The following is a 25,679-nucleotide window of genomic DNA, read 5'->3' on the forward strand; positions in this document are numbered from 1 at the left end:
GAGATTCCATATTATCTTCTTGTGAGTAGGAGGAAGCACAGCTCGGTAATTACTGTTGCCCTTTCACTTCTGGATTGGCATCCTTGACAGCACTACTGTCTGTCACGTCTACACTGCCGTGCTCCAGGGAACTCTGTGTAGGGGACAGCATTGGTTTGGGTAATATTCCCTGCTCCAATATCAAATTAAGGGAACTCTGAAATTTACTGTTTCTTCTGGACTGCTCCATGAATAATATTGTGCGCTTTTATTGTAGCTCAGGGTAAATTACATATGTGACCCTGCTGACGCCCACCTTAAGCAGAGGCTGCATTGCACTGTTACATGGGGTGTTGCTGAGAGAAACAGAATATTCCCTCCTCTGTGGTGTACAGCTGCTGACCCAGTAAAGAGTCGGTTGCTGCAGGCTATCCCAGTGCAATCAGCTAATGCATCATTTCTGCAATCCTTCACAGGATTGAATTCACTGGATAATCCTCTTAACGGTTGCTCATCCCACATAAGAATGGCTGTGCTGGCTCAGGCTTCAGATTAGTCTAGCCTAGTGTCCTGCATCCCATCCTGGTCCAAAGCCAGTGTCCAGGGAGGAATAAGAATAGGGAAAGGTGTTTCCTTCAATTACTGTACCGGTTTGTGACTGTTCTCAGAGACTTTCCTGGTCTTGATGTGGTTTCTGTATTTAGTGATGTCCAAAGTAATTGACTTGTGTACCACTTGCACGCATGTAAGCTTTTTGCTTCCACCGTGTCATCTGGCAAGAGTGCCACAAATTGCTGCTTATTTTTTGACTCCTTTTCTTTGTTATAAATATGGCTTTTACCAGTGTCATTTGAAGGTCACATGGTTTTTTTCTTTTCCTTTTTTTCTTGAGTTGTTTTTTTTTTAACTGAAGGAAATAGTGACCAGTACATCTTTTTTTCACCACCCATGACTTTTTATATCTCTTGACCGATCCCCGCTACAAGCAACCATGATTTTTTTTTTTTAATAAAAAACTAGTACCGACATTTGCAGCCTTAATCACTGCACTGACAACAATTGTATTGACTGTGAAAGGCACTGCATGAAGTCAGTGAGCAAACAGTCTTGTAGTAACTCTTCCCTTTGGGGGCACAAGGCCAAATACTTTGATGCAGTAAATTGGATAACATTTTGGTGAAGTTCAGAGCTGCACCATCTTTGTATCAGAAGGGAATCTAATACCTTGTTTCTGTAAAAAGTGCCCTGGTTAAGAAAAAGCTTCACATAAATAAAGTTTGAGTTTGTTTTAATTAAGATCGTCTTCTAGGTATTAACAGCTAACAAAATAGATCTGATCCTTTCTAGCAGCATTTAAAAGTTGAGCTGAAAATCCCACAGGACAGTTTCCTCTGATTAGGCAGTTTGTGAGGCCAAAAAGTGATTAGTTACTGAACCAAGTAGGAAAGAGGGTTAGCACACCAGTAATAGTGGGATTGTTACAAAGATACCTTGGAATACCAAGTTACCAACAAATAAGTTCATCTCTCATTAAAATAGAGCACATTTAACCATTGGTTTTACTAACTCTTTTTTCCTAATTCCTTCCTGGGGCAATTGTAATCAGATGCATTTAAACTCTTATGTTACAGTGTGATATAGTGCTGCAAATACAAAAGACTGTAAATTCAGTATGCAGTTCGCTGTCTCTGAGGCTGTGATTGTCTGAGGCTGAAACATAAACATCTTTATGCCCATTCAACAATTTGTTGAAAAGGATAAAAGCAAGGGTAGTATTCTGTTCAGTTTGAATTTTGCATCCCAGCTAGATAACAGTGCAAGATACAGGTATGCTGTATGAATCCATCTTACTTAGTATTGCCAATGGATAAAGAAACCAGTACTGTTTAGTCTGTTTGAAGAAAAGGTATAATGAATAACTAAAGCTGACCCTATCATAGCAACTGTTTTCTCATTCCATTGAAATATACCCAAAATTTGTCAAGTTTCTTATCAAGAGGCAGTGGTGCCAACTGTTCAGGATGTGTGACATGAGGTCTTTTTGTGCCAGGGTCTTTCTCAGTCTTTTTGCTGGTGTTCATCATCTCCCTGAAATTAATTTAAGTACATAGTTGAAAACAAATATGTAATTGAACACTCTGATCCTCCCACCAATAATCCCTGTTGATCTGTCTGTCCAGAGAGATAAACAGAGAAATAAGTGCAGGAGGAGTAGCTGAGTAAGAGACATTGCTAAGTATCTTATCTCCTGCCTGTGATTTAGTCTCTCCTTTAAGGATGCCCTTGACCTATAGTGTTTCTTCATTCATGTGGGAGGAAGCTAGGAGCTGGAGTACTCACCCACCTGTCTTTATTAGCGTCAGTGCTTCTTGATGCTAAAGGATTATTCTCCTGAAGAATAAATAGGTCAAAGAGTGTTCCAGGGATGTTCTAATCTTTCCTAATCATTGAAGTATCCATAGTTAACTGGTTTAAAGCTTTTATTAGGTGAAGTCTCGCACATTGTTAAATCTGCATTTTGTATGACTTGCAAAGAATCTGTCAGAGGGAGAACAATTCCTTTACCAACACAATAGTCTTCCTAAGGAAAAGGACTTGTTCCTTGGGCCAGTGTAATTAATCTTATCTAGATGAAAGATGGCTGGGCTGGGATTTGAATGAAGTAAGTTCTTTTCTCTTTTGGGGAGTATGAACAAGTCAGCTGTTTTCTGTAGTGGTTTTTGATAATTATTAGTGTTTGTAGCAGCGTCTTACCTAAGAATCTTATTCAAGGGTCAGGAAGCACTGCCATGTTAATCTAGAGCTACAAAATGGTCTTGAGCCTGCCTGAGGGAGCTTACAGGCTTGTTGAGCTGCTTGAGCAATATAAAGTATTGGGGAGTTTCGGTATGATGGCAATATATCTAATGGAAAACAACACACCATGATTTAGAACAGCCCAGTGGAAGTTACTGTTATTGTGTAAGATTAGAAAGATCTGCAAGTATTTAAATTCACTACATTTCAGTTGTAAGAGATGACTAGAAGCTTTGCTTTATACTGACATGCTTCTGACTGGGCCATTTGCCAATAAATATTGGCTATCAAAGTTATGAAATTAAATTAATAGTCTCAAGCTTTCCCCAGGATTGTCTCAATTCTTGCTTAGAAATAATTAAAGAAACTTAGTTCAAAACCTGGTGTTTGATAGTGTCCTGTACAGATGCTGACTGTTAATTTTGGCCAAAATATTCTTGATAGTAGAAAATTTAATTTAGTAACAGTTGTGGAGCTTGGTGGTGGGACTTGGTGCCAGGATGAGCAGGTACTCTACTTTGGGCAGGGTTTGGAGAAACTGCTGCATTACTCAGAGTTGACTGGTGGGAGGTCGCCATTTTTCTAAGTGGGATTATCTTTTTTGGGAGTATGTGATAGGAGAGGTGGTCACTGGGAGCTACTGAGAGTAACTTGGGTAATTTTTCAGATGTAAACAGTTAGGTTACACTGATCATTGAGTACATGCGGTTGAGCAAAACAAAGCTTGAGCTTGTTTTGTATCCAGTATGCTCTACTGGAGATTTTTGCCTCCTATGAGAATGGAGAGTATTCAGTTGCTAACAAGCTTTTCTCCTCACAGTGCTCTCTGGAGATCTGTAATGGTTTAGAGAAGTGATGCTCAGGCAGTACTTCTGCATGGGATGCGTGCTAGTTGTGTTATGGCTCCAAGTTGATTTATCTCAGCTGTATCGTAGCCATGCCATTGGTTTTAAAGGAAGTCAGCCTCTAAGGTACAACAGATTTCATTCTGTAATTTCATCAATTTCACAAGCAACACTAAAAATGCATGAATAAAAGCTCAAAGAATTCTCAAGCTTCAGTAATGAAGAGGTGCACAGAGATGTATATAGGTAATAACACCATAAAATTGATTTTTTATGCAAGTACAAAAGACGGTGTAACTGCATAATATTTCTTATCAGAAACACAGAGACATCTCCTCTTTAAGTCTTTGCCAATATGGCTTGACTAAATTTTTGCATTTTTAGTACTCTATGTGGATTGCCTGACTTTAAGGACTCACATTTGAAAACTATGACTTACATATATTGTTTGAATCCTAGTACCAGAAAGTGTTCCGAGAGATCCGGGGTCAGATTTCTGAAGATGTACAATTATTTCATCTCTTTTAGTAGAGTTGGAAATCACTCTAACGGCAATCAAAAATATCTTAAATAACTTAATTTTTTTGAGCTGGAAATTCACACAATGTTTAAAAAACAAAATACATTCCAAAATATGTTTAGCTACTGAAGTGTGATGTATTATTGAAAATGAGCATATGTTCTTTCTGTTTTCTGGATTTTAAAGGGTAACATCAAACAGACTGCCAGTCCTTTAGGAGCTCATATGTACAACTAAAACATTGACAACAGCGGATTCTCAGCTTGAACTGTATTTGAGGTTCTGGGTTTGCTTTGTTTGTTGTAGGTTTTCCAAGTAGCCTAGGAACCTCAGGAGCCTAAAAATGTGACCTTCCCCTTGTCTTAAATAATGTAAAGATATGCTGTAAAGTTAGAGAAAACAGCTAGTTGTAAGAGGAGCACAATCATCTTGTGCTAATGATTGCGTTGTAAAAACCCAGCATGGATTGGAGGACGAGAAGGAGGAGAGAGTGGATTTGCAAATGTTGTAATAAACTGTAAATATGATCTTTTTTTAGAGAACCACAAAAATATACTTCTATGCACTCTGCCCAGTGCAAATAAGACCTGTTGCCACAGCCTGCATTGAGCAGATTTGTGGAGGTTAATGTTTAATAAGTTCTTAGCTGGAGCTGCCTGCTGTGTTCTCAGCCAACAGATCTCCTGTTCCCTTGGAAGCATTATTTTGTATAAACTAAACGCATTTTTATACTGAAACAAATCGTTCAATGTGTGATATTACAGAATCCTTGATGGAGCAGTTAATAATGTGCTGTCAAAGGGGTTTCTGCTCTTAGCTCACGTACTTCTGTTCTCATTTTCTATCTCCATTCAACATAATGAAAGCAATTATTGTACCGCGTGATTCCTGCAATCACTGACTGTTGCATGCTTGTCTTAGTAGTATTCAATCAGTGGCAAGCCTGGTCCTACACTGACTGCAGGAATGTTAATTTCTGACTTTTGCTGGCAAGTGACAGAAGAATCTGATCTAACACACCTATATGACTCGCTTCAGTCATTTGTCTGCAATGACTCATACTTAAAATTAGAGGTGTAATAAAGACACAGTGCCATGAAAATGGGAGGTGGAAAAGACCTGTGAGATCACCTTGAAGATCCTGTTACAGTACAGGATGTATTTTCTGATTCTATTTCTAGTTCAGAGGTGAATGCTCCAAGAACAAAGTTTATAGCCCTTTTTGGGTGGATTGTTATGTGGTTTAGTGGAGTCTCAGCTTATCTGTATTACCCAGTGTTGATTTAGAGGGCCATAAAAAAAGGTACTTGTTGAGCTCAGGCAAGTGTAGTGCCAGTTTATCGGTATGCTTGAAAGTGCTGCTCCCCTTCTCTTCAAAATCCCTAAGATCTGAACCTGATTTTTTTTGAAGTTAATAAACAGCGTTCTTTATTGCTTAGAAGGAAAAATACTTGAAGGATGGGTAGCTGGGGTGAACTTTTGTGGTCATCATTTCAGTTCTTCAGGTTCCTTTGTTAATGCATTGGCCATATGGCAGGAGAAATACAGAGGTAATACTAATTTATTTTCCCTGTCTGCACTTTATGGGATACGGTACAGCTCAGGCCAGTGCCAGCAGTGTCTTTTAGGCAGCAAATTCTTTCATTACTGTGTAATTCAAGCTGTGAACAGGAGGAGTACCATACATGGAGAAGGACAGGTTTCTCAGCAGCTTGTCTGAGACTTTCCAACCTACTTACATGGCCTTCAGTCCAGCAGCTCTGAATTTTGGCACAGCTTTACACTTTTCTAATGCAGAAATCCTTTGGCAAGCACTGATTTGTTTACACCTCAAACACCCAACAGAAGGAACGGTGGAATGTGATGGGTGTTGTACTGACTTACCTCTGTTCCTGGGCTTTTGATGGTCTGATTAACATTTGCCTTTCAACAGCATAGCTGGTATTTATAGAGCATTTGCTTTAAGATTTCTTCACTGGAGGTGGCGCATTTATTTTAAAAATATACTGAAATATCATAAAATCATAGAATCATAGAATGGTTTGGGTTGGAAGGGACTTTAAAGCCCATCCAGTTCCAGCCCCCCTGCCATGGGCAGGGACCTTCCACCAGGCCAGGCTGCTCAAGGGCACATCCAACCTGACCTTGAACCCTTCCAGGGAGGGGGCAGCCACAAATTCCCTGGGCAACCTGTGCCGGTGCCTCATCTCCCTCATTGTGAAGAATTTCTTCCTAATGTCTAATCTAAATCTTCCCCCTTCCAATTTAAAGCCATTCCTTCTCATCCCATGCATTCAACATGCATGCAGCACTTCGATAAAGCTTCCTGTAGAGCTGCACAGGATAGGAAGCTGAGGGGTTCCATTAGGAAAACGCAGCTGGCCTCCTGCAGAAAAAGGACTTTAAGGTGTTTATGGTTCACTTCAACAATCTGCCATTGTGTGCCATGGAGAATCCCAGGTTTGAGGATAATCTTATTACTGAGTTGATATCTTGAATTTGGATGTTTGTAGCACAGGATAGCTTTTGGGTTCAAATTACATCTTCCTGGAGTGTACATTTTTTTGTTTATCCTTCAGGGAGAATTTGGAATTTGTTCACTGAATCTGCCCTAGTGGTAGTGTTTCTAGTGTTATTCCAGATCTTACTTGAACACCAGAGTGCCAATTATTTTTGGTAAAGCATTTAATCAATATCATTGATATTTTGGATTGCCAGTTGCACAGAGAAAACACACGAAGTTTATTTTCCTTGAATATCAATAGTGTGTTTTCCTAGATCATAATAAATGGCCACTTTGGTATCAAAGTATTTTGTATTGGATTTATTTTTTTTACATGTCATGCAGCAGTGTATTTACATTAAAAGGCCTTTTTCACTGGTGGCAAAACAATTCAGTAATTCATATGATGTGTATTAGATAACAGAGCTTATGGGGAAGTATTGAAGTCTTCTAGGGAGCTTATAGTTGTCATTAAGTCTAGCATTCTTAGTCATATACAGACATTCAACCCAAGACAGTGACTGCCTAAAGAAATAAGTATGGAAGCACAGCTAGCATGGGTAAATACTGGGAAAGGAAGACATAGTGAACACATATAGGACTCCTCCCTTCCTGTGCCTTATATGAGGGATTCACTTATATTGGGGGATTCACTGAGTAAGCTGATTTGACTTAGTGTTTGGGAAGTGAGTCTGGGAAGAAGATACATTTAACCAAACATTTCCAGTTAATGCAGCTGGAGGCTGGGGTAACAGTATATGGGTCCACAGGGTAGGTACCACTATAGTCATGTTCATTGATGCCTTAACGTTAATGCAGGTGTCTGAATTATGAAGCCAAACTATGCAGATTCTGGGACAGCCCATTTCTGTAGACTTGTGTAAAGATTAGGGTAACTGGAACTGATTCCTCTGTAGATCTGCTTTTCATCTTCCTGGTGCAAAGAACAGTGAGTAGCAAGCTCAAATACGTCCACTGAGACATCACACTTTAAACAGCTCTGATGAACCACTGGTGCAGTCTCCTAGAGTGGTTTCATATGGACTGAGACCTGAATCAACCGTATTGTACAGATGTCTTTTTCTTGAGACTTTTCTATCAGCAGCGTTTTTAAAGTTTTAAGGAATTTGGCTTGGTATAGAAGTAACTGGGGAAAACTGTTACCAACTCGGTGAATCTTAGTCTATGTTCAGAATTCAGTCTATTCACTTTAATAAGCAGGAAAGCATCTGCTGTTCTTCATTTAGATTAGCTCTGTGAATCTGGTGCAGTTAGAGACAGTGAGTTTATTCTGATTTGGATATCTGCTGCACTTAGTAATTAACTTGCTGTTACAGCTTAATTTAAAACTTCACTGAAGACAAACAGAACTGGTACATCATTCCGAACAAGAAAATGGTCCTAAGTGGTCCCTGCACAATTTGAAGTCCATGGGCTTTCACCATGGGCTTTCTGTAGCAGACATTACTTTAACTTTGAGAAACTTTACTAAAACAAAACTGTGGAATTCACAGCCAGTGACAAGTAAACTAACTCCGGAGCTAGAAATGCTATATCTGCATAGCCATGCTTGAATTTTGTAGGCTTTCTAAGAGGATTTGCTGTCTCTCTACCTCTGGAATCATGCAGTGTTAACAAAGTTTTTAAGCGTGTGTTTACTTTAAAGCATTAAAGCATTTCTGCTGTTGCAGTGGCTTCTGTCAAGTATGGAGGCTGTAGTGATGGAAGATAATACTCATCTCTTTCAATCCGAATGGTATTGTCCTCATCAAGACACAAGAATTTGCATGAAACATCAGAACTTGCTTGAACTTTAAAGCTTCACACACTTCAGGATCACGTCAAATTTATAACTTTGATATCTGAGTAGGGTGGAGTACAGAGGAGGTGTTTCAGTGATCTAATGCCTAAAAATACAGATAGAGTAAGAGAAATCCAAATTTGGCAGTGGCAGCTGCACAGATTGTAAAGATGACTGCATTCATCATGACTTTGATTTCAGTGTGGCAGTTAATCAGGAAAGGATTTGGGGCTTGGTTCAGGATAGGGAAGAGAGATGGTAACTGGATTTTGCAAATACGCGTTATTGCTTAAGTGATGTGTGCTGACTCTGCCAAACCTGGTAAGAATTATAGTACTATTGATCTTTGTCTCTCAGTGAAATTTAGGATGAAGAGGCATGTTTTTTCTCCAAGAAGAATTTGTCAGCTGCAATATGCCTGCGTGGTTTTAAAATCAGTATTGTGGTTGTTAGGTGAAGTGACAAAGGAGAGTGGGTTTTAATTACTTTTTTACATTTTATTACTTTATGAACTGAGTCTATGCTTCAGCAAGTGTTTGAGCACCAAGCCCATTTTTAACACATACAGCAGTCTTACTAGAGATGACTTTTTTAAATTTACGTTCGGTCCAGGCTTAAGGACTTTTAAACTCTGCTATTATGGACAAAAATGCCAGCATGGTTCAGGTATGTTTAGTTGATGTTGTTCCACAGCCTCTCTGACATCTTTGTCCCTGCTAGAGTAATACACATAGTATTCAGACTGTGACTTTGGCAGTTGCTTTCTTATAAACAGAAGTTCTGTGCCACGGCCAGTAACACAATGGCTCAGGCCCTCCTTTGGAGCGTAGGACTGGAAAGTAAGAGAGTTTTATAAGAAGTGCAAAGGGAATGTAACTGAAAAATTTTGCTGCCAGTTTATTGATGCCTTTGAATGCCCTTTGGGCCTGGCTAATACGCGGTCCTCACAGCTGCAGGAGTTTCATCCCATCTAGATTCATCCTAGAAGTTGCTGACCACAACAGAGCAGTGGTGAATCTGGTGCTGAGAGAGCTGGCTGCTCAACGAAGCTTTGGAGGACAACACAAGCACAGCATAAATACTTGGTCTGAATGACTTGATGGGCTTTGCTATCTCAGCAGGATTGCGTGGCACAACTTAAACCCTCCAGCTAATGTCCAGATCTCCAAGCAAGGCCTGATATTCATTCACTGCCACTGTCACTACTGTTACATAATGCTGGTAGAGAGCTTACAGCTCTGTGTATGCGTGATTAAAAATACCATTGAAACAGTTGGTGTTTTAAATGGAGTGAATGTGATACATTTGTTTCAAGATATATCAGTGGCAAAATAGGAAGCCTGATCATTTTGGCAAATAGCTCATTCCTTGGCTATTTGACTGGACAGAACTGGTTGAATCAGATTGGTTAGCTATCGGGGAAGAGGTATATTTAGCTAATGGTCTTCATGAAGCAGGGGTAACGCTGATGAGTGATAAGTTGACATCTAAGGTTTCTGCTGATAGCTAGCTATGTTGTCATAACCGAACTGCAACTAGAGTGAGAAAAAAAACATTCTAAATTTCTTTGCATTGCACAGCTGTGCCTAGGTTTTTGCAAAGAAACGTCCCTTTTTGTATTCTGTAGAATATTTGTATTGATATACTTGGCCTTTAAGCTGAACAAGCCCTAGGCTGATGAAATAGGAAGCCCTTCAAAGAGTAATTATGGACCTCCTTGTTTTAGTGGGTAACTAGAAGAGTACAATTTATTTAATACGGAAGTTTTTGAGTGAGGTTTTTCTCTTGTCTGGAAGGGTATTACGTTCATGCATATTAAATAAAAGAATATGCTATGCATGTTTTAAATACCTGCTGGGTTTTTTGATTATGACCTTATGGAAACATCATTATCATCCTTTCAGTTATGACATTTAAATGTAAACTCACAGCTAGCTTCTTCCAGAAGTTCTGCATCTAGACTTCATAATTACTTAAATGAGCATGATTTGCCCTTATTATTTACATGTTCGTGCATAGCTTGGGATATTGGAAGTTTTTGTATTTTCCTCCTTGAGAAGATGAGTGAGGTACTCAGAAAAGTATGAGGATCTGTTTTAAGGATCTGTATCTTTACTCCATCTTGATGTCTATGCGCAGAGCTCTCCAGGCTCATCTTGGTATGGAGCAGTTCTTATTCTTCAAAAACACTGAAAGATCAGAGTCACCATACCACACCATATCTTTAGAATATATGGCGTATTTATCTTTGATCTTTGAACCCAGGATCTTCTGAGATGAAACGTCTTTATGATGCACCCAGTCAGTTATGAGGACTCTTTGCGGTGGCATGTGTGGGATGATGCCACCTTGACTGGTTGGCTTGTGCCTCTAGGGGGAAGGTTTTCTTGCACTTTCTTCAACACCCATCATGACATATGTTTATACTGGTCATAAAAACTGACTGGTCTCTATTAAACTGCAAACACAGTTCCTTCCGTCTGAGATTTCTGAGACAGCAAAACTTGAATGTCAAATGTGGGATGAATGGTGTAATTATTCTTCATAGTTGTCTGCTCTTTGGTGTTTTGATTGTCCTTTATTGGGTTGGTCTCTTTAATCTTCATAACCTGATACTATTTTACTTTTATTTAGCTGAGAATGAAGATGTATTTTAAATTACAGAGTAGCAGCTGTTGGCAGCCCATGCGTTCAGCAGGTACATCCTGTACCTATAATGTAGCAGCCCACAACCTACCTGGTTCAGACTAAATCTGATCTTTGTCAAATGCAGTTTGAGGTTAAGCTTCACCAGATAAAAAACTTTCAGGGGACAAATATGGAATTATTTGCTCTTCAACCAAAACAACCCTATTCTTTGGGATTGTCCTTGGATTTACTGACATCATCTTCCAAAGTGAAACTTTTTATGAATTTACAAAGATTTATTGATTTGTCTTAGGTAGACCGTATAGGTTAGATTTTGCCTGGGCAAAGTGCTTCTTGGACACAAGCCACAGCACATTATAAAGTGCACACAGTGAGATGTGTATCTTCAGTTTGTTTGCTGGATAAATGAGAATGTCAAAGGGGAAGTAAAAATCACAGAGCAGTTGTACTTGAAGGGACCTCTGAGAGACATCTTGCCCAACTCCCCTGCTCAGGCAGGGTCACCTAAAGCCAGTTGCCCAGTACCGTGTCCAGACAGCCTTTGAATATCTCCAAGGATAGAGACCTTCACAGGGACAAGCGTTTCCTGATGTCCAGAGGCAACCTTCTGTATCAGGTTGTGCCCATTGCCTCTGGTCCTGTCACTGGGTACCATTGAAAAGAGCCTGCTTCTGTTCTCTTTACACCCTCCCTTTAGGTATTTGTACACATTGATAAGATCCCTCCTGAACCTTCTCCAAGCTGAACAGTTACAGCTCTCTCTGCCTTTCCTGAGAGGAGGGATGCAACTGTCCCTTCATCATCTTCATGGCCCTTTGTTGGAATCTCTCTAGTCTGTCTATGTCTCTTGTGTACAACTCTGGGAAGCCCAGAACTGGTCCCAGAACTCCAGATGTGGCCTTATTAATGACAAGTAGAGGGGTGGACTCCCTCCCTTGACCTGCTGGCTGAACTCCTCCTAGTGCAGCACAGGACACCATTTGTATTCTTTGTGGCAAAGGCACATTGCTGGCTCACAGTCAACTTGTCACCCAGGACTCCCAGGTGCTTCCCTGTGAAGCTGCTTTCCATCTGGGCAGCCCCCAGCATGTAGTGGCTGTTCCGCCCTAGGTGCAGGAGTTTGCACTTTCCCTTTGTGAACTGCATGAGCTTCTTGAAAGCCCATTTCTCCAGCCTTTTGAGGTCCCTCTGGATGGCAGCACAACCCTCTGGCCAACGGTATCCTGGGCTGCTTCAAAACAATCATGGCTAGCATGGCAAGGGAGGTGATTCTACCCCTCTGTTCCTCTCTTGTGAGACCCCACCTGGAGTATTGTGTCCAGCTCTGGAATCCTCAGCATAAGAACAATATGGAACTGTTGGAACAGGTCCAGAGAAGGGCTACAAGGATGATCAGAGGGCTGTGAGAACAAGCTGAGAGAGTTGGGGTTGCTCAGCCTGCAGATATCTCTGGGGAGACCATATAGCAACCTTCCAGTACCTGAATGGGGCTACAAGAAAGCTGTAGAGGGACTTTTTATAAAGGCATGGAGTAATAGAAGTAGGGGGAATATCTTGAAATTGGAGGGGGGAAGATTTAGGTTAGACATTAGGAAGAAATTCTTCACAATGAGGCTGGTGAGGCACTGGCACAGGTTGCCCAGGGAAGTTCTGGGTGCTCTCTCCCTGGAAGTGCTCAGGGCCAGGTTGGATGGGGCCTTGGGCAGCCTGATCTAGTGGGAGGTGTCCCTGCCTGTGACAGAAGGGTTGGAATTAAGTGATCTTTAAGGTCCCTTCCAACCCAAACCATTCTATATCAGCCACTCCTCCCAGTTTTGTGTCATTCATAAACTTGCTGATGATATGCTCTGCCCAGTTGTCCAGATCACTGAGGCTATTTACTTGCCTCCAACTAGTCTTTGTAACAGTGATCAAACAGATAAGCAATGCAGTCATGTTAACATTTGTTTGATGATATGATGTTAAATGAAGGGGAAAAAAAAGAAAAAACACTAAAAGTGTCATAAACCAAATGTGAATGGTTGTAAACTAAAACACAAAGCATCACACTGTTTGCAGAAGTCTTATTCAGAGAATCGTAACAGTTGCTGTACAAGATGGCATTTTAATGAATAGGCAGTGGCTCTCTTTTCTGTTCGTTAGCATTTTCAAGTACACAATAAGCTGAAAACAACTGCCTTGTAGCTAAGGATGGTCCCTACCTGGAGAATAGAGGGATTCTTCCACTCATGACCTGTATAAATCTCACTTGAATCTTTCTTTGTCATTTGGTGGGTTGCCTACTCTGGAGGCAAAAGGCAAATGAAAGCCTGCTGCACAGGCTACGAATCTCCTGCCATACTTGATATGGAGTGTAACAAGATACAGCCTGTAGAAATGTGTTACAACGTCCAACAAGTTTCCATAAGGGCATTTTTTTGTTTCTTTTTAAGCTAATGCTCAACTTCTTAGGAATTTCTTGTGTCCCTTTGTAATAGCCCTAACAGGAGTTTCACTGGCCCTCCTCCACACCCCCCTAGAAGGTAAGGTTACACCTTAGGCTGATCAGGAATTGAGGGGCATGGGAGAAAATTAGAATTTTCTTCATGAATTATTTGGTTCCAGGGTTGTTGTTTTTTTCTCTTTTCTGTCATTGAAGAACTAAATACTTCCATATTGTCTTGATAATCATAGAATCATAGAATAACCAGGTTGGAAGAGACCCACCGGATCATCAAGTCCAACCATTCCTATCAAACACTAAACCATGCCCCTTAGCACCTCGTCCACCCGTGCCTTAAACACCTCCAGGGAAGGTGAATCAACCACTTCCCTGGGCAGCCTGTTCCAGTGCCCAATGACCCTTTCCGTGAAAATTTTTTTCCTAATGTCCAGCCTAAACTTCCCCTGGCAGAGCTTGAGGCCATTCCCTCTCGTTCTGTCCCCTGTCACTTGGGAGAAGAGGCCAGCACCCTCCTCTCTACAACCTCCTTTCAGGTAGTTGTAGAGAGCAATGAGGTCTCCCCTCAGCCTCCTCTTCTCCAGGCTAAACAACCCCAGCTCCCTCCGCCGTTCCTCATAAGGCCTGTTCTCCAGCCCCTTCACCAGCCTTGTTTCTCTTCTCTGGACTCGCTCCAGAGCCTCAACATCCTTAGCACTGCTGGTTTGCAAGGTATTGTCCTCACTTTGTAAGGTATTGTTCTCTCAAACTTCATTGCATGACAAATATGCATGAACAAAGAAATCTTCCAGAATTTTTCTCTTGAGAGCTCCTCCTCTCAAAAACTTTTAAGGTGCCTCTGTCCATAGGTTTTTAATCTGTTTTGTGAGTGACTCAGATTACTGAAGTCTTTGCCCACAGGCATGTCTTCATCTCAGTGGCACTCCTGTGAAGTGTTGCTGTTACAGTAGTTGTTCAGGTGGCTTTTTCACTAACAACTGTAGAATGAAATAGTGAATGGTGTTCCTTTGTGTTGCTAATAAGGACTAAAGATATTACTTATATGGAAAAGTTTGTTTAACTTTTAATACCTATGAGTTCAAGGGATACTTTCTTCTACGTGCATTTTTATACCAATGCAACTGAAACCACTTTTGCACAGCAAGAAAGTAAATGTAAGTTTAATTCAGGTACAAGTTACCATTGCTTGTAGGCTATATTGCTGAAGAAATAACTAGAATGCTATGATATTGTATTCCAAGGCCATCAAAATACTAACTTATAATTATCTTAAATAGAGGATGGAGCATACTGTTTCTGTCCACTTCTTAGTGATTTTCAGGTGCTCTAAAAAGCAGTAATAATACTAAATATTAATCTAATGTTTCAAACAGAATTTTTCTACAAATCTCATATGTTTGTTATGCCTGTTGTTGGAAGTGCCTGCAGAATAATTGAAGACTGTGCCAAAACTTTTTTTTTTTTCTTTTTAGAGCACCTGAATAGTAAATAGGGATTTTTTTTTTTATGGAATTCCCCAGTATAAGCAGCTTCTGTACGTCAGTGTAAAGTTCATGAACAATTTGCACAGGGGAAATCTGGTACTTGTTGTATGGCAGTTGTTGCCCATTTCCTAGTGCTTCTTGTTGGGTAAGGCAGATTCTACAAATGCAGCATCTGGTAGCAACATTTTTTAGCTTTCTTAATTGTGTTCTTACTATCAAGAGTGCGTGTGATATGGTGGGGTGGAAAGGCTGGCATTTTGCTGCTTTCCAGGCTTTGCTTGCTGTTGGTATGTGTGATACCTCATAGAAGTTGCCTGTTTTGCTTACACCTACATGTGCTTCTGTAAAGTTCTGGTAGGACAGTGTAGCAACTGCTTTAGTTTAGAGGCTTGTGCATGTGTATCATCGCTGTTTCTTGTTACTCTGGTGGAGAGCTTTTCTGGTGTGCAAAGGATCAGCTCTAGCAGGTGGTGTTGAAGTAGCACCAAAAGGCCCTGGTGAAGGATGTTTCTGTGCGAGTGTGACAGACATCAATCACTTCCAGCTGCAAAAATCTATGTGACTGCAAGTTTTCGGTGTGGAAGAAAGGCTTAACAGCTATTCCAGCAGAATCCAGTGAGTCAGTGCCTCCAGATCCCAGACCCTGCTGCCTCCCGTTGTGCTTCCCTTCTGTAATGCTGCTGATGTGTAGCTCCCTGCCTCCCCTCCTCCCTGCAGACATGGTCTTCCCCTTTTAAATCACAGCACTGCTACTGTTTTGCAGCTGCTGAAAGCCACAGCCTGGTGTCCACATGGTGTGTGCCCAGTTCCTGTGGAGTCAACAGTCAATAACCACTGCAAGTGACGGGTTAACAGATTATTGCCTGAAACCAGTGGTGGTCCCAAGGTGAGATCTTGACTTCAGGCAAAATGCCCGTTGACATCAATGAAGGCAGGATCTTGCTGAGAGCATGCAGTGCAGAGGCTGAAAGCAGGAAACTCAACGTAACTCTCTGGTTTCCCTTTGCCTCTGATACACATATTGTTTTTCAGTTTATTCTCTTCAGAGCTCAGTTAGAAGTATGTGGTGCCTGCAGTTCTGGCTACAGTTCAAAAGGTACTTAGTAGAAGGTTAAAAGGTATAGAGAAAAGCAGCAAAAAGGATCAAACGCATCAGAGTAACTTCTGTAAAGAGAGTTTATATAAACTGAGATTTTCCTGTCAGATTAGTCACTACTACTGGGGTAGTATGAAGTCAAGAATGTTACAGGGAAGATGGGTAAGGAACAGTTATTTGCAAATTCTCATATTCTAAAACAAGGGTAGGATTATTTGATATCATATCTAAATAGAAGTACTTTTTTCTTATTTTAATCAATGTGTGACAGTGTTGCGAAACTCCCAGAGATAGGATCTTGCAAAGGCTAAAGATAGAAGTGATCACAAGAGAAAGTAATCACAAAGGTCAGGTTCAATGTTTGCTGTTAAACACACTGAACCAGGTGCAACCACTAAGTCAAAAAAAGCCATAAACCATAGACTGCCAAAAGCTGGGGCAGTACATGAGAGGCAGACCCCAAAACTGGCTCTCCTTCTCCCCTGAACGTCCTTTATCTGCCACTGATATTGGACATCTGTCTGACGCTGCACTGTCTCTTCTTAAGTTCTGTACACTTATGCTGAAGGGTCACAGCAAGAGCCCTGGCCTTCTGTAGGTGGTCTCAGTGATGCTTGGAAACTTTGTCTTGGATTTACAGGACCCAGCTTCCAATTCTGTGTCCTGGATGCCTCTGCAGAGAATGCTAGTCCAGAACGTTCATGGCCTGAGAAATTTCCTTCCAGGGCACATGTTGGCATCAGTTGCCATTAACAAGGATGGCAGGCGGGCGTGAGAAGAGGTGTATAATTTTTTTTACCATCCATTTCTGCAGTTCTGTCAAGAAGCAAATTCAAGGGGAAGTTTTTTTGGTCTGTCTGTGTGATACAGAAGAAAACTTTCTGTTTATTTTACTTACCTTTGTTTTTTAAATATCACTCTTACCCCTGTTATTTCAATAGACACACCTTTATTTTTCTTCAAGTAGTCTTTATCAAGCAGAATGCTTGATTTATATGTATTTTATATTATTATTTTGCACCTTGTTATATTCTTTTCTGTTTGTACACTGATGTGGAATGTCTTGGTGTTACAGATTATCTGAAAAGGCTGTTCTACCCTTTTGCATTTGATTTTTCTCTCTCTTTGCTTCTATAGATGACAAAGTCAACAATGGAAGGATCCAGTCAAACATGCCTAGTGCCACAATCAGGCCTGTCAGATGGAGTACCTCAGGTCAGCCTCCGATTAACAGATGGTGGTTCATGTTGGAAGGAGATGGATTTAACAGGTGAAATCTCCTTCATTAACAGTGATGCATTTTTCTCCAGGTTAGTGCTCCTTTTTGGTCATTGTGTTTGTCTCTTTGTTCCATGCCTTCACCTCCAGCTCTGAGCATTTTGAATGCTTTTTTTCCATTGACACTTACAAAGTCAGTATGCTGGGGTGCGAGGCAAATTAATGTGCGTGACGAAGCCGCACATTCCAACAGGTTCCTTACAAAACCAGTTGGTGCTTTATTTTGCCTTTCCAATATAAATTTTCAAGCAAATGAAGGTGACGCGATTGATGAACAGTTGGACAGGACTGATCTAAGATCCGGCACTAGGAATTACATTGAGTACAAGATGCAACCAAAATGTAGTATCTTCTCTGAGTAATTAATCGTATTTGATCTGCCCAGTTTAAGTTTTAACAGATATCTGACTTTAGTGCCGTTCAAAATACAAAAAGAAAGAGACTTTTCATAGGTTTTATCTTTCTGGCATGAATGGTGATAGTACTAGTGTTGTTCAGATGAGATAGGGAATAAGAGTTATCTATAGGGTATCAGGATGAGTATTTGTCCAAATTTATCTATGAGTCTGTCTGTCTAGAGCATCTGTAAGAGTATGTATCTGAAAGACTACCTTGTGTTTTGATTACTGGCATTTTGTCAGTGAGGTGGACAGGTAATGGGCAGATTGGTTTTTTGTAAAGTCCTCCCCTAAACATCAGAATGAACCAGGATCTTTTCATTTCCAGTGCATTAAATTGAATCTGTCTTTCCCTTTCTTCTTGTGTCTAGTGCAGCACATGAAGGATTGAGGTTACTGTGGGAAATTGCTGTATGCTGAAATATGGGGCTGGCCTAATGTGGGAAAAACTGCTATTTACATGTCATGAAACATGACACTGCAGTGTTTCTGCATACCAACGCAGAACACAAAGTAGAGGCAATGCAGCCAGACACGTAACTGAGTGACTTCACTGTGTAAGCAGGAGACGAGTGCTATTCTCAGCGCTAGTACAGACAGACAGCACTCAGCTTATGAGATGAGTTAGCAAATGATGCCCTAACACCAGATTTTGATTCATAATAATGGTGGGACGAGTTAGTAAATTATGCACTAGCACCACATTTTGAATCATGATGGTGGTTAGGCATAGATGTCAAATCCTTTTCCTACCCCTTGCAGGCACACATGCTCTTTAACTTCTAACTGTGTCAGCTGTGTAGTTTGCTGTCCCCAAGCCTGTCCCCAGAATTGCAGTCAAAAGGCATCACGTTCATTTGCACATCTTCATTAATCCCGCACCTTTGACTGAGATGAGTTAGTAAACAATTACCAAAGCAGGTCAGCTGGCAAAACTGAGGAGGAAATACAGTTCTACCAGCTAGACAGGGCCAGTGGGGCTGGGTCAGAAGTTATGGCCTCTTGCACTGGTACGGTGGAGCTTGGCATAGAGTGTGCCCCTGCCCACACTCCGCTACATGTTGCGAGTTGTAAAGGGAAATAAGCTGCTCGAGGGCTGAAACAAAGGACTGCAGAGTGTTGTGTGTGGGAAGGTGGGTGCAATTGGTACTGCATGAGGTGCCCCAAAAAAATTTGATTCTTTTAGGAGAACTTCTCCCAAAAAGCATTAATTATTTGCTGTAGGAATTCATACTTTTCCTGTCACTGTGTAATTCCTTAGAAGAGTACTGTTGAAGTATGGGACAGTTATGCCAATACTGGCACGGGACATCAAGCACCAAATGAGATATGTTTGTAATTAGGCAGAAGCCTAATCTCCATGCTCGGGCCTTGAGATGAAAGATGTCTGCATCTCTAATTTTATCTGGGAAATTAATAAGCTGTAGAAATGAATTCTCTTGTAATCGCATTTTGTTCAAGAATGCCCTAGATTCCTGTCCTCATCACACTTCGGTACATATTTACCTAATTGGGTTGAGTGTCTGCACTGCTTTTAGCTTCCAGTACTTTTCTGTCGGTGGTTTACTGCTGCAGCTGGAAGAGTAGGTAGTGCTTGCTGTTTTCTACCCAGCTCCAGCATGGCAGGTTGTTGGGCAGGATGGGATGGAAAGGAGGCCCTGAACCACCACTAAGAGGAAGAGGGTAGAGAGATCTCTAGTAGACCTAGCATGCTTGGGGGACAGCTGCCTGTGCAACAGTCAGAAATCCAAATCCTGATTCCTTGGCATTAATGTTGTGCTCTGATATATCAGGAGTTGTTTTAAACATGCTGTTGGCAGCCTTTTGTCACTCCTGTGTAATCTAACCTCAGAGTTAGGTATTACCTGGTATTATCTCAGTGCAAGACTACATTAGGAGTTTTCACCTTTTTCAGCAGCAGGACTCTGACATCTGACCGAGACTATAAAGTGCTTTGCAAACACACTGCTATTCTTATTGAGAGGTTTTGTGTCACGAAGTACTAACAGTTCTTAAATAAATGTTATCATTAATTATATGTAATTATCACATATGTTTTAGTGAAATGACTGTATCTGCTCAGTTATCATATGATCTTTGTTAGAAAAGAATGAAGGTTGTTCTTGGCAATGATAATTATTCGCTGTTTCATGGAAACGCTTGTGGTTTGTTCACTTTCCATGCTCAGATGCCATGATATGGATGGATTAGAAGAGGACGAAGGGCTACACAGAATGGTAGATGCAGAACTCCACCATTTACAGACTCACAAATGTAGCAGTGAAAAAATAACCACACATACTAAGCCTATAAGCCACACACCCCCAAAGGATTGTAATCTTTAATAACTTTTCAATCAGTTTAATTTGACACTAGAACAGATTTCTTCAGGGAGGAAATGAGAGATTTCTGGTTGATCAGTGATTTTTTATACTATTTAAAACAACTCCTAGTATGTGTCTTCATCCAGCAGCTACAGTTGTGACTATGTCTTCTAGAATGGCTACTAGTTTTTTTAAATATTGAAAGACACTTTATGCCTTCTTACAGGTATAACATCCCTCATTGCAGGAATTTTCGAAGGTGCTGCTGTTGTTTGAAACATGAAATATCAGTTGCAGTCAAAACATATTGCAGAGCATAACATCTATATCACCTCCTGTTCTCAAGTGTTACCTTAAGAAAATGGTATTTGTAAAGTTGATATATGATATGTTCTTTTTCTTATCCAAATGGATGGTTTAACTATATGTACCCATAATCCCCACTAGCACATAGTGTGTGTGTTCTCTCGAAAATTGCCTCATTATTATGGCTGCATGCCAAGTGTAAACTGCTAATTATGCAGTAGCAGAAAAACATACCTGTAATGCAGTCTTTGAGTAAATCCAAAGACAGTGGAGAAAGAGAAAGAAAGAAAGAAAGGAAGAGAAAGAGAGAAAGAAAGGAAAGAAAAGCAAAGAAAGGAAGGAAGAAAGAAAAAGAAAGAGAGAGAGAGAGGCAGGCAAGAGAGAAGACAATTGGTCCTCTGAAAGAAGGATTAAAGTCTGCAGACAATACACAGCCTATTGGATATTTCTGTGAGGCTTATCTTATTTTTGCAAGAGCTCCTGTGCAGAGCTTCAGAGCAGGGCAGCCAAACTTTCTGACCCTGGGAACCACACACATATTTTAGCTCTACCTGGTTGAGACCCACAAGACCCACACCACAGACCTCAGGAGCCAGGTGAGTCAGCAGCTTTGGGACCAGCAGGAGGGATCCGGGCTTCCATGGCCTTCCCAGACCCTCAGCCAGAGGGTCCAGGGTAGGCTTTTGCAGCTCTGTGAAGGTCAGCGTCCCTGTTTGGGTGCCTCTTTCTTTCTACTCTCTAGAAGGAAAAAGTCTAACCAAAGCTCTGGTTCAAAAAGGACATGCATAAGTACAGTTAGAACTAGAGTAATTTTGGATGTGCCTAGAGGTGCTAAAACTAAAGTGGTTCAAACAATTAATTCAAATGGATTTTACTTCAGGAATAGGATATTAAGATTTAAGTGGATACGAAGGTAGGAGAGCCTCTAGCAAGCAATGCTTTAGCCTGTTGTTGTAAACTTCATATACAAGCAAAGAAAAGGGATGGCCTTCAAGCAGAAGGGAACATCATAGAATCATAGGATAGTTTGAGTTGGAAGGGGCTTTAAAGATCGTCTAAATTCCATCACCCCTGCCATGGGCAGGGACACCTCCCATCAGACCAGGCTGCTCAAGGCCCCATCCAACCTCACCTTGAACCCTTCCAGGGAGGGGGCATCCACAACTTCCCTGGGCAGCCTGTTCTGGTGCCTCACCACCCTCATTGTGAAGAACTTCCTTCTTACGTCTAGTCTAAATCTTCCCCCCTCCAATTTCAAGATATTCTCCCTACTTCTATTACTCCATGCCATTATAAAAAGTCCCTCTACAGCTTTCTTGTAGCCCCCTTCAGGTACTGGAAGGTTACTATTAGGTCTCCTTAGAGCCTTCTCTTCTCCAAGCCGAACAACCCCAACTCTCTCAGCCTGTCCTCATTTGGGAGGTGCTCCAGCCCTCAGATCATCTTTGTAGACCTCCTCTGGACCCGTTCCAACAGCTCCATATCCTTCTTATGCTGAGGATTCCAGACTTGGACACAATACTCCAGATGAAGTCTCACAAGAGAGGAATAGAGGGACAGAATCACCTCCCTCACACTGCTGGCCACACTTCTTTTGATGCAGCCCAGGATACAGTTGACTTTCTGGGCTGTGAGCACGCATTGTCGGTTCATGCCAAGCTTCTTATTAATCAACACCCTCAAGTCATTCTCAGCAGGGCTGCTCTAAATCACATCATCCCCCATCCTGTATTGATACCATGGATTGCCCCAACCCAGGTGCAGGACCTTGCACTTGGCCTTGTTAAACTTCATGAGATTCATACAGGCCCACAAGGCCAAAATGCTTCCTGTAGCCAAACAGTGAGGAAGGGGATTTTTGATGGGGAGCAGAAATCTCTTACCTGATGCTGATGCAGAGATGCCTGCTATCTGCAAACTTGAGTTGTCACCATCATGGATCTTTTGCCCAGGAAAGGGTGCTGAAATAGGCTTTGTTGTATATGGCTGTTTTAGCACTTGCTGGTGCTGCATCTCTTTGCAGTGCTGATACTGTTTTGAAGGAGGATCCCCTAGTGGCAGGATACCCACCCTGCTGTTTGTGGTGCTGTTGGGGTCTGTGCATGTTCCATGGTGGAAATATCAATCAAAGGAGCGCAACCAGGAAGCCTTCCTTGCTAGTAGTGCTCAGGTGCTGGGGAATGTGTGTGTTTATGGCAGTCAAACTTTATGAAAGGCATTGTGCAGTTCCTGAGAGCCAAAGTTTAGAGCAACCGCAGCAGTTGTTCAGTAAGCAAGCTGCCTTCTCTAAAACTTTCTAGCCGTGTCTTTGTGTGCCAAAGATCATAAATTCCTGTTTGTGGCTGCAGTCACAGCTGCAGTGAGATTTGCCAGCACAGATACCCCGTGCTGGTTTTCTTGACATATGCATGTTCTGAAAGAGAAGGTTTGTTTATATCAACCTTTTGTTCACAAAGATCCTTATATGTGGCCTATGTCCTGCAAATAAAGGGATCACATGCTGTAGCACCCTCCCTAAACTAAGGGGTGGTTTTATGTACCCTCCTGCACCGTCTTCTTAAAGGCACTGCATGTGCTCACTGCTAATTATTGAAGTATGAAAACACATGTATTTGTACACTGAGAAATTTGTGCTTACTATAAACACTTTCCCCAATTGTTGGCTTTCCTTTTAGCAGCTGCAGTTTAAAACCAGGGCAAGCCAAAACTTACCATTATGCTCTGGCATGTGATAAGAACTTCAGTGCCTGTTGTTGCTATAACAAATCAAGCAGGGGGGCTGGTGTTGTTTGCTTAGCTGACTATTTTTGTTTAGGTTTGGGTTTTTTTGTTTTTGAAGTCTGTCATGGCAGTACATTCAGTCCCTATCCAAAGTAATAATTTGCCTTATCACTCAGGAGCCTTGCTGCCAGGTTTACATAAGGGATTGCAGCCAGCCAGCAGGCAGGGTTGCCCTCTGACAGCCCTGGATTCTTTGAGAAAACTGCTCAGGAAAGGAGCAAAGGTCTGGACTGAGGTCAGTGGGGAAGTGGTGAGGGCGGCTGCCCTATGCATTGTTCAGTAGCAGCCTCTGGTGGGCCCTGCTCTGAGCCCTCCGAGGGAACATTTTATGTAGGATATTGTTGCTGTTTGTCGCTTTCTCTCTTTAGGTTGTGTTGAGTTAGTTTTTCCAAGCTGACTCATTTAACTTTGAGAGTATGTTTGTCTCCACCCTCCTATGCAATCAATTCCCTTCTTTCTTGTATTGTGAGATGCTGGCACTAGGAATTGCCTTACATAATGGGTTGTTAAGAAAAGCGTTTGGTTTTCTAAAAACACATCAACAAAGACATGTGATTTCTGTCTCTTTCCAAGGCAGGTGACTGTAAATGGCTAGTCAGGGTGTAGTCTCAGCTCTTCCTAGGTTCTTCTCTGCTGGCTCTAGCCAAGATGTAATGACAGCCACAGTAACATGTAATTATGTAGATTTTTTTTTCCATGGAAGTCACCTGGGTGGATTTCTGTTTACTTTTCCAAGTATTTGCCCTCTCTCTTCCACGCTGTACAGGCTACTCCTTTAGATTAGGTATTGTCCATTCTAACCTTCCTGTTTACCTCTAGCCATCTTATCTTCGCCTCTCTATGCAAGATTTACCTGGTGACAAATTAGCGCTTGTGGGATAGAGAGCATTTTGAATCTGCACCCTGACCTATACCACAGAAGTGAAGCTTCATCTTCGAAGCAACAAGAACTGTAAAGCAAACAAAGATCTGATGACTGTTAGATGTGGAAAGCAGCACTTTAATGCCATAACATACACATGGAAACAAAAGTTCTTCTTTTAGTCCATAAGCCAAGTATATTAGCTTTTCCTCTTTCCTGGGACAGCATCCAGCAGCCTTAGAAACCAGAAAGGGACTACAGTAAGTTCACAGCAATTGAGTAATAAAGCTGAAAAGAAACTATTCCCTCAAGCATTGCCCTCTCAGCTAGAAGGACTCTTTGTCATCTTGGTTTTGTTGATTTTTTTTTTTTTAATCTCCTTTGCTGTGAGGAGAAAGTCACTTCATCTCAGGAGGCTGGGGGCTTCCTGGTACCAACTGGGCAGATAATAGTTTTTGCTGTAGGAAATAAGCTGCAAAGGTCTGTGACAATTTTGAATTCATTTTCAAACAAAAGAACTGGTGACCCTTTATGGAAGAACACACAATGAATAATAAGGTATTTAAACCATCCTTGGAAATCTTTGTATTTTAATACTTGTGTTTACAAAAAAAATCCAATACACTCATTACTGAGACCTTTCTTACTAGCAACTAGGGAAAAGGGAGCCTCTGCACTATGACTTGGCTTATTTTTACTGCAGTAAGCGAGTAGTCCCCTCTCCTGTGGCTTCCTTAGCCTTTCTCCTGAAGTGCCTGGTACATTATTCAGCTGAGGAGGCTCGGCACAGCGTGCCTTGTTTCCGGTAGCTTTGCCGAGCAAGCAGTTTCTACCACCTGAAGCTGTGAGGTTCTCCTTCCTGTGCGGCTTCCCAGAAGGGACCTGCGCCCGCCTCCTGCAGGCAGTCTACAGGAAGATCAGTGGGCAGAGGTCACCAAGTTCTCAGCCAGGCTTGTTTGCTGCTGCAGTTTCCCAGTTCAGCTGAAAGAACTGTGCATTTGGACGTTGCGTTCAGCACGTTGCTGTGACTTCCCATGACACACGTGTATATTTTTAATCAAAGTGGTCAACTGGCTGCCTAGTAAGAGAAGGCTGTGGGTGGCAGGGCAAGGTTGTCACTCAGTGCTCTTGTCGTTTTGCTTGCATCTGTTTGTCTTTGAGCTGTTTCAGTGTTGTAAAATTCTCCTCTTTCATGGTCAGTGGCCATGAGATTTCCTCTCATTTTATCTGTTTGTGAGGAACGTGATCCCAAGCTGACTGCTTATCTACAAATTGCACTTTCTCACATTGGCTCTGTGCCTTCCTCCAGGCCTTCTCAGGTCTGCAGTCAGAAAGCCTGAAGGTAGTCCTCTTTCTGTACCAAAGCTACCCTTTTCATTCTTCACCTGCTGCAGTAAGTGGATTTGCACTACAAAGAGAGGCCACTAGGTAACTGCGAAGAAGTTACTAAAGGCGGCTTGGATGGTAATGACTTCCAGTCATTAAGGTTTTGACAGGACTCCCGAAACAAGAGATTCCTCCACAGATTCCTCAGGCCCATTCAGTCTCCAAATTCTCTGCATTCAGAAAGTTTGAGTCATGTAGGGGAGGGATTAATATCTAATACAATAACATTTT

At 41.6% G+C, this 25,679-nt stretch overlaps 1 protein-coding gene across 7 annotated transcripts in view; it reads left to right on the forward strand.

Moving 5' to 3' along the window:
* FAM13A (family with sequence similarity 13 member A) overlaps positions 1-25,679 on the forward strand; it is a 132,231-nt gene that overhangs the window by 33,124 nt on the left and 73,428 nt on the right. For 6 of the 7 annotated variants that reach the window (XM_069855644.1, XM_069855645.1, XM_069855646.1 and 3 more), the window contains one exon: positions 17,251-17,423. In XM_069855644.1, coding sequence (XP_069711745.1) covers positions 17,251-17,423 — 173 coding nt within the window. Of the gene's footprint in view, positions 1-2,518; positions 2,642-17,250; positions 17,424-25,679 lie in introns of those variants that run through there. The other variant, XM_069855651.1, reaches the window with a different exon arrangement.

Source organism: Phaenicophaeus curvirostris, chromosome 4, assembly GCF_032191515.1.
Source record: "Phaenicophaeus curvirostris isolate KB17595 chromosome 4, BPBGC_Pcur_1.0, whole genome shotgun sequence".
Taxonomy (NCBI): domain Eukaryota; kingdom Metazoa; phylum Chordata; class Aves; order Cuculiformes; family Cuculidae; genus Phaenicophaeus; species Phaenicophaeus curvirostris.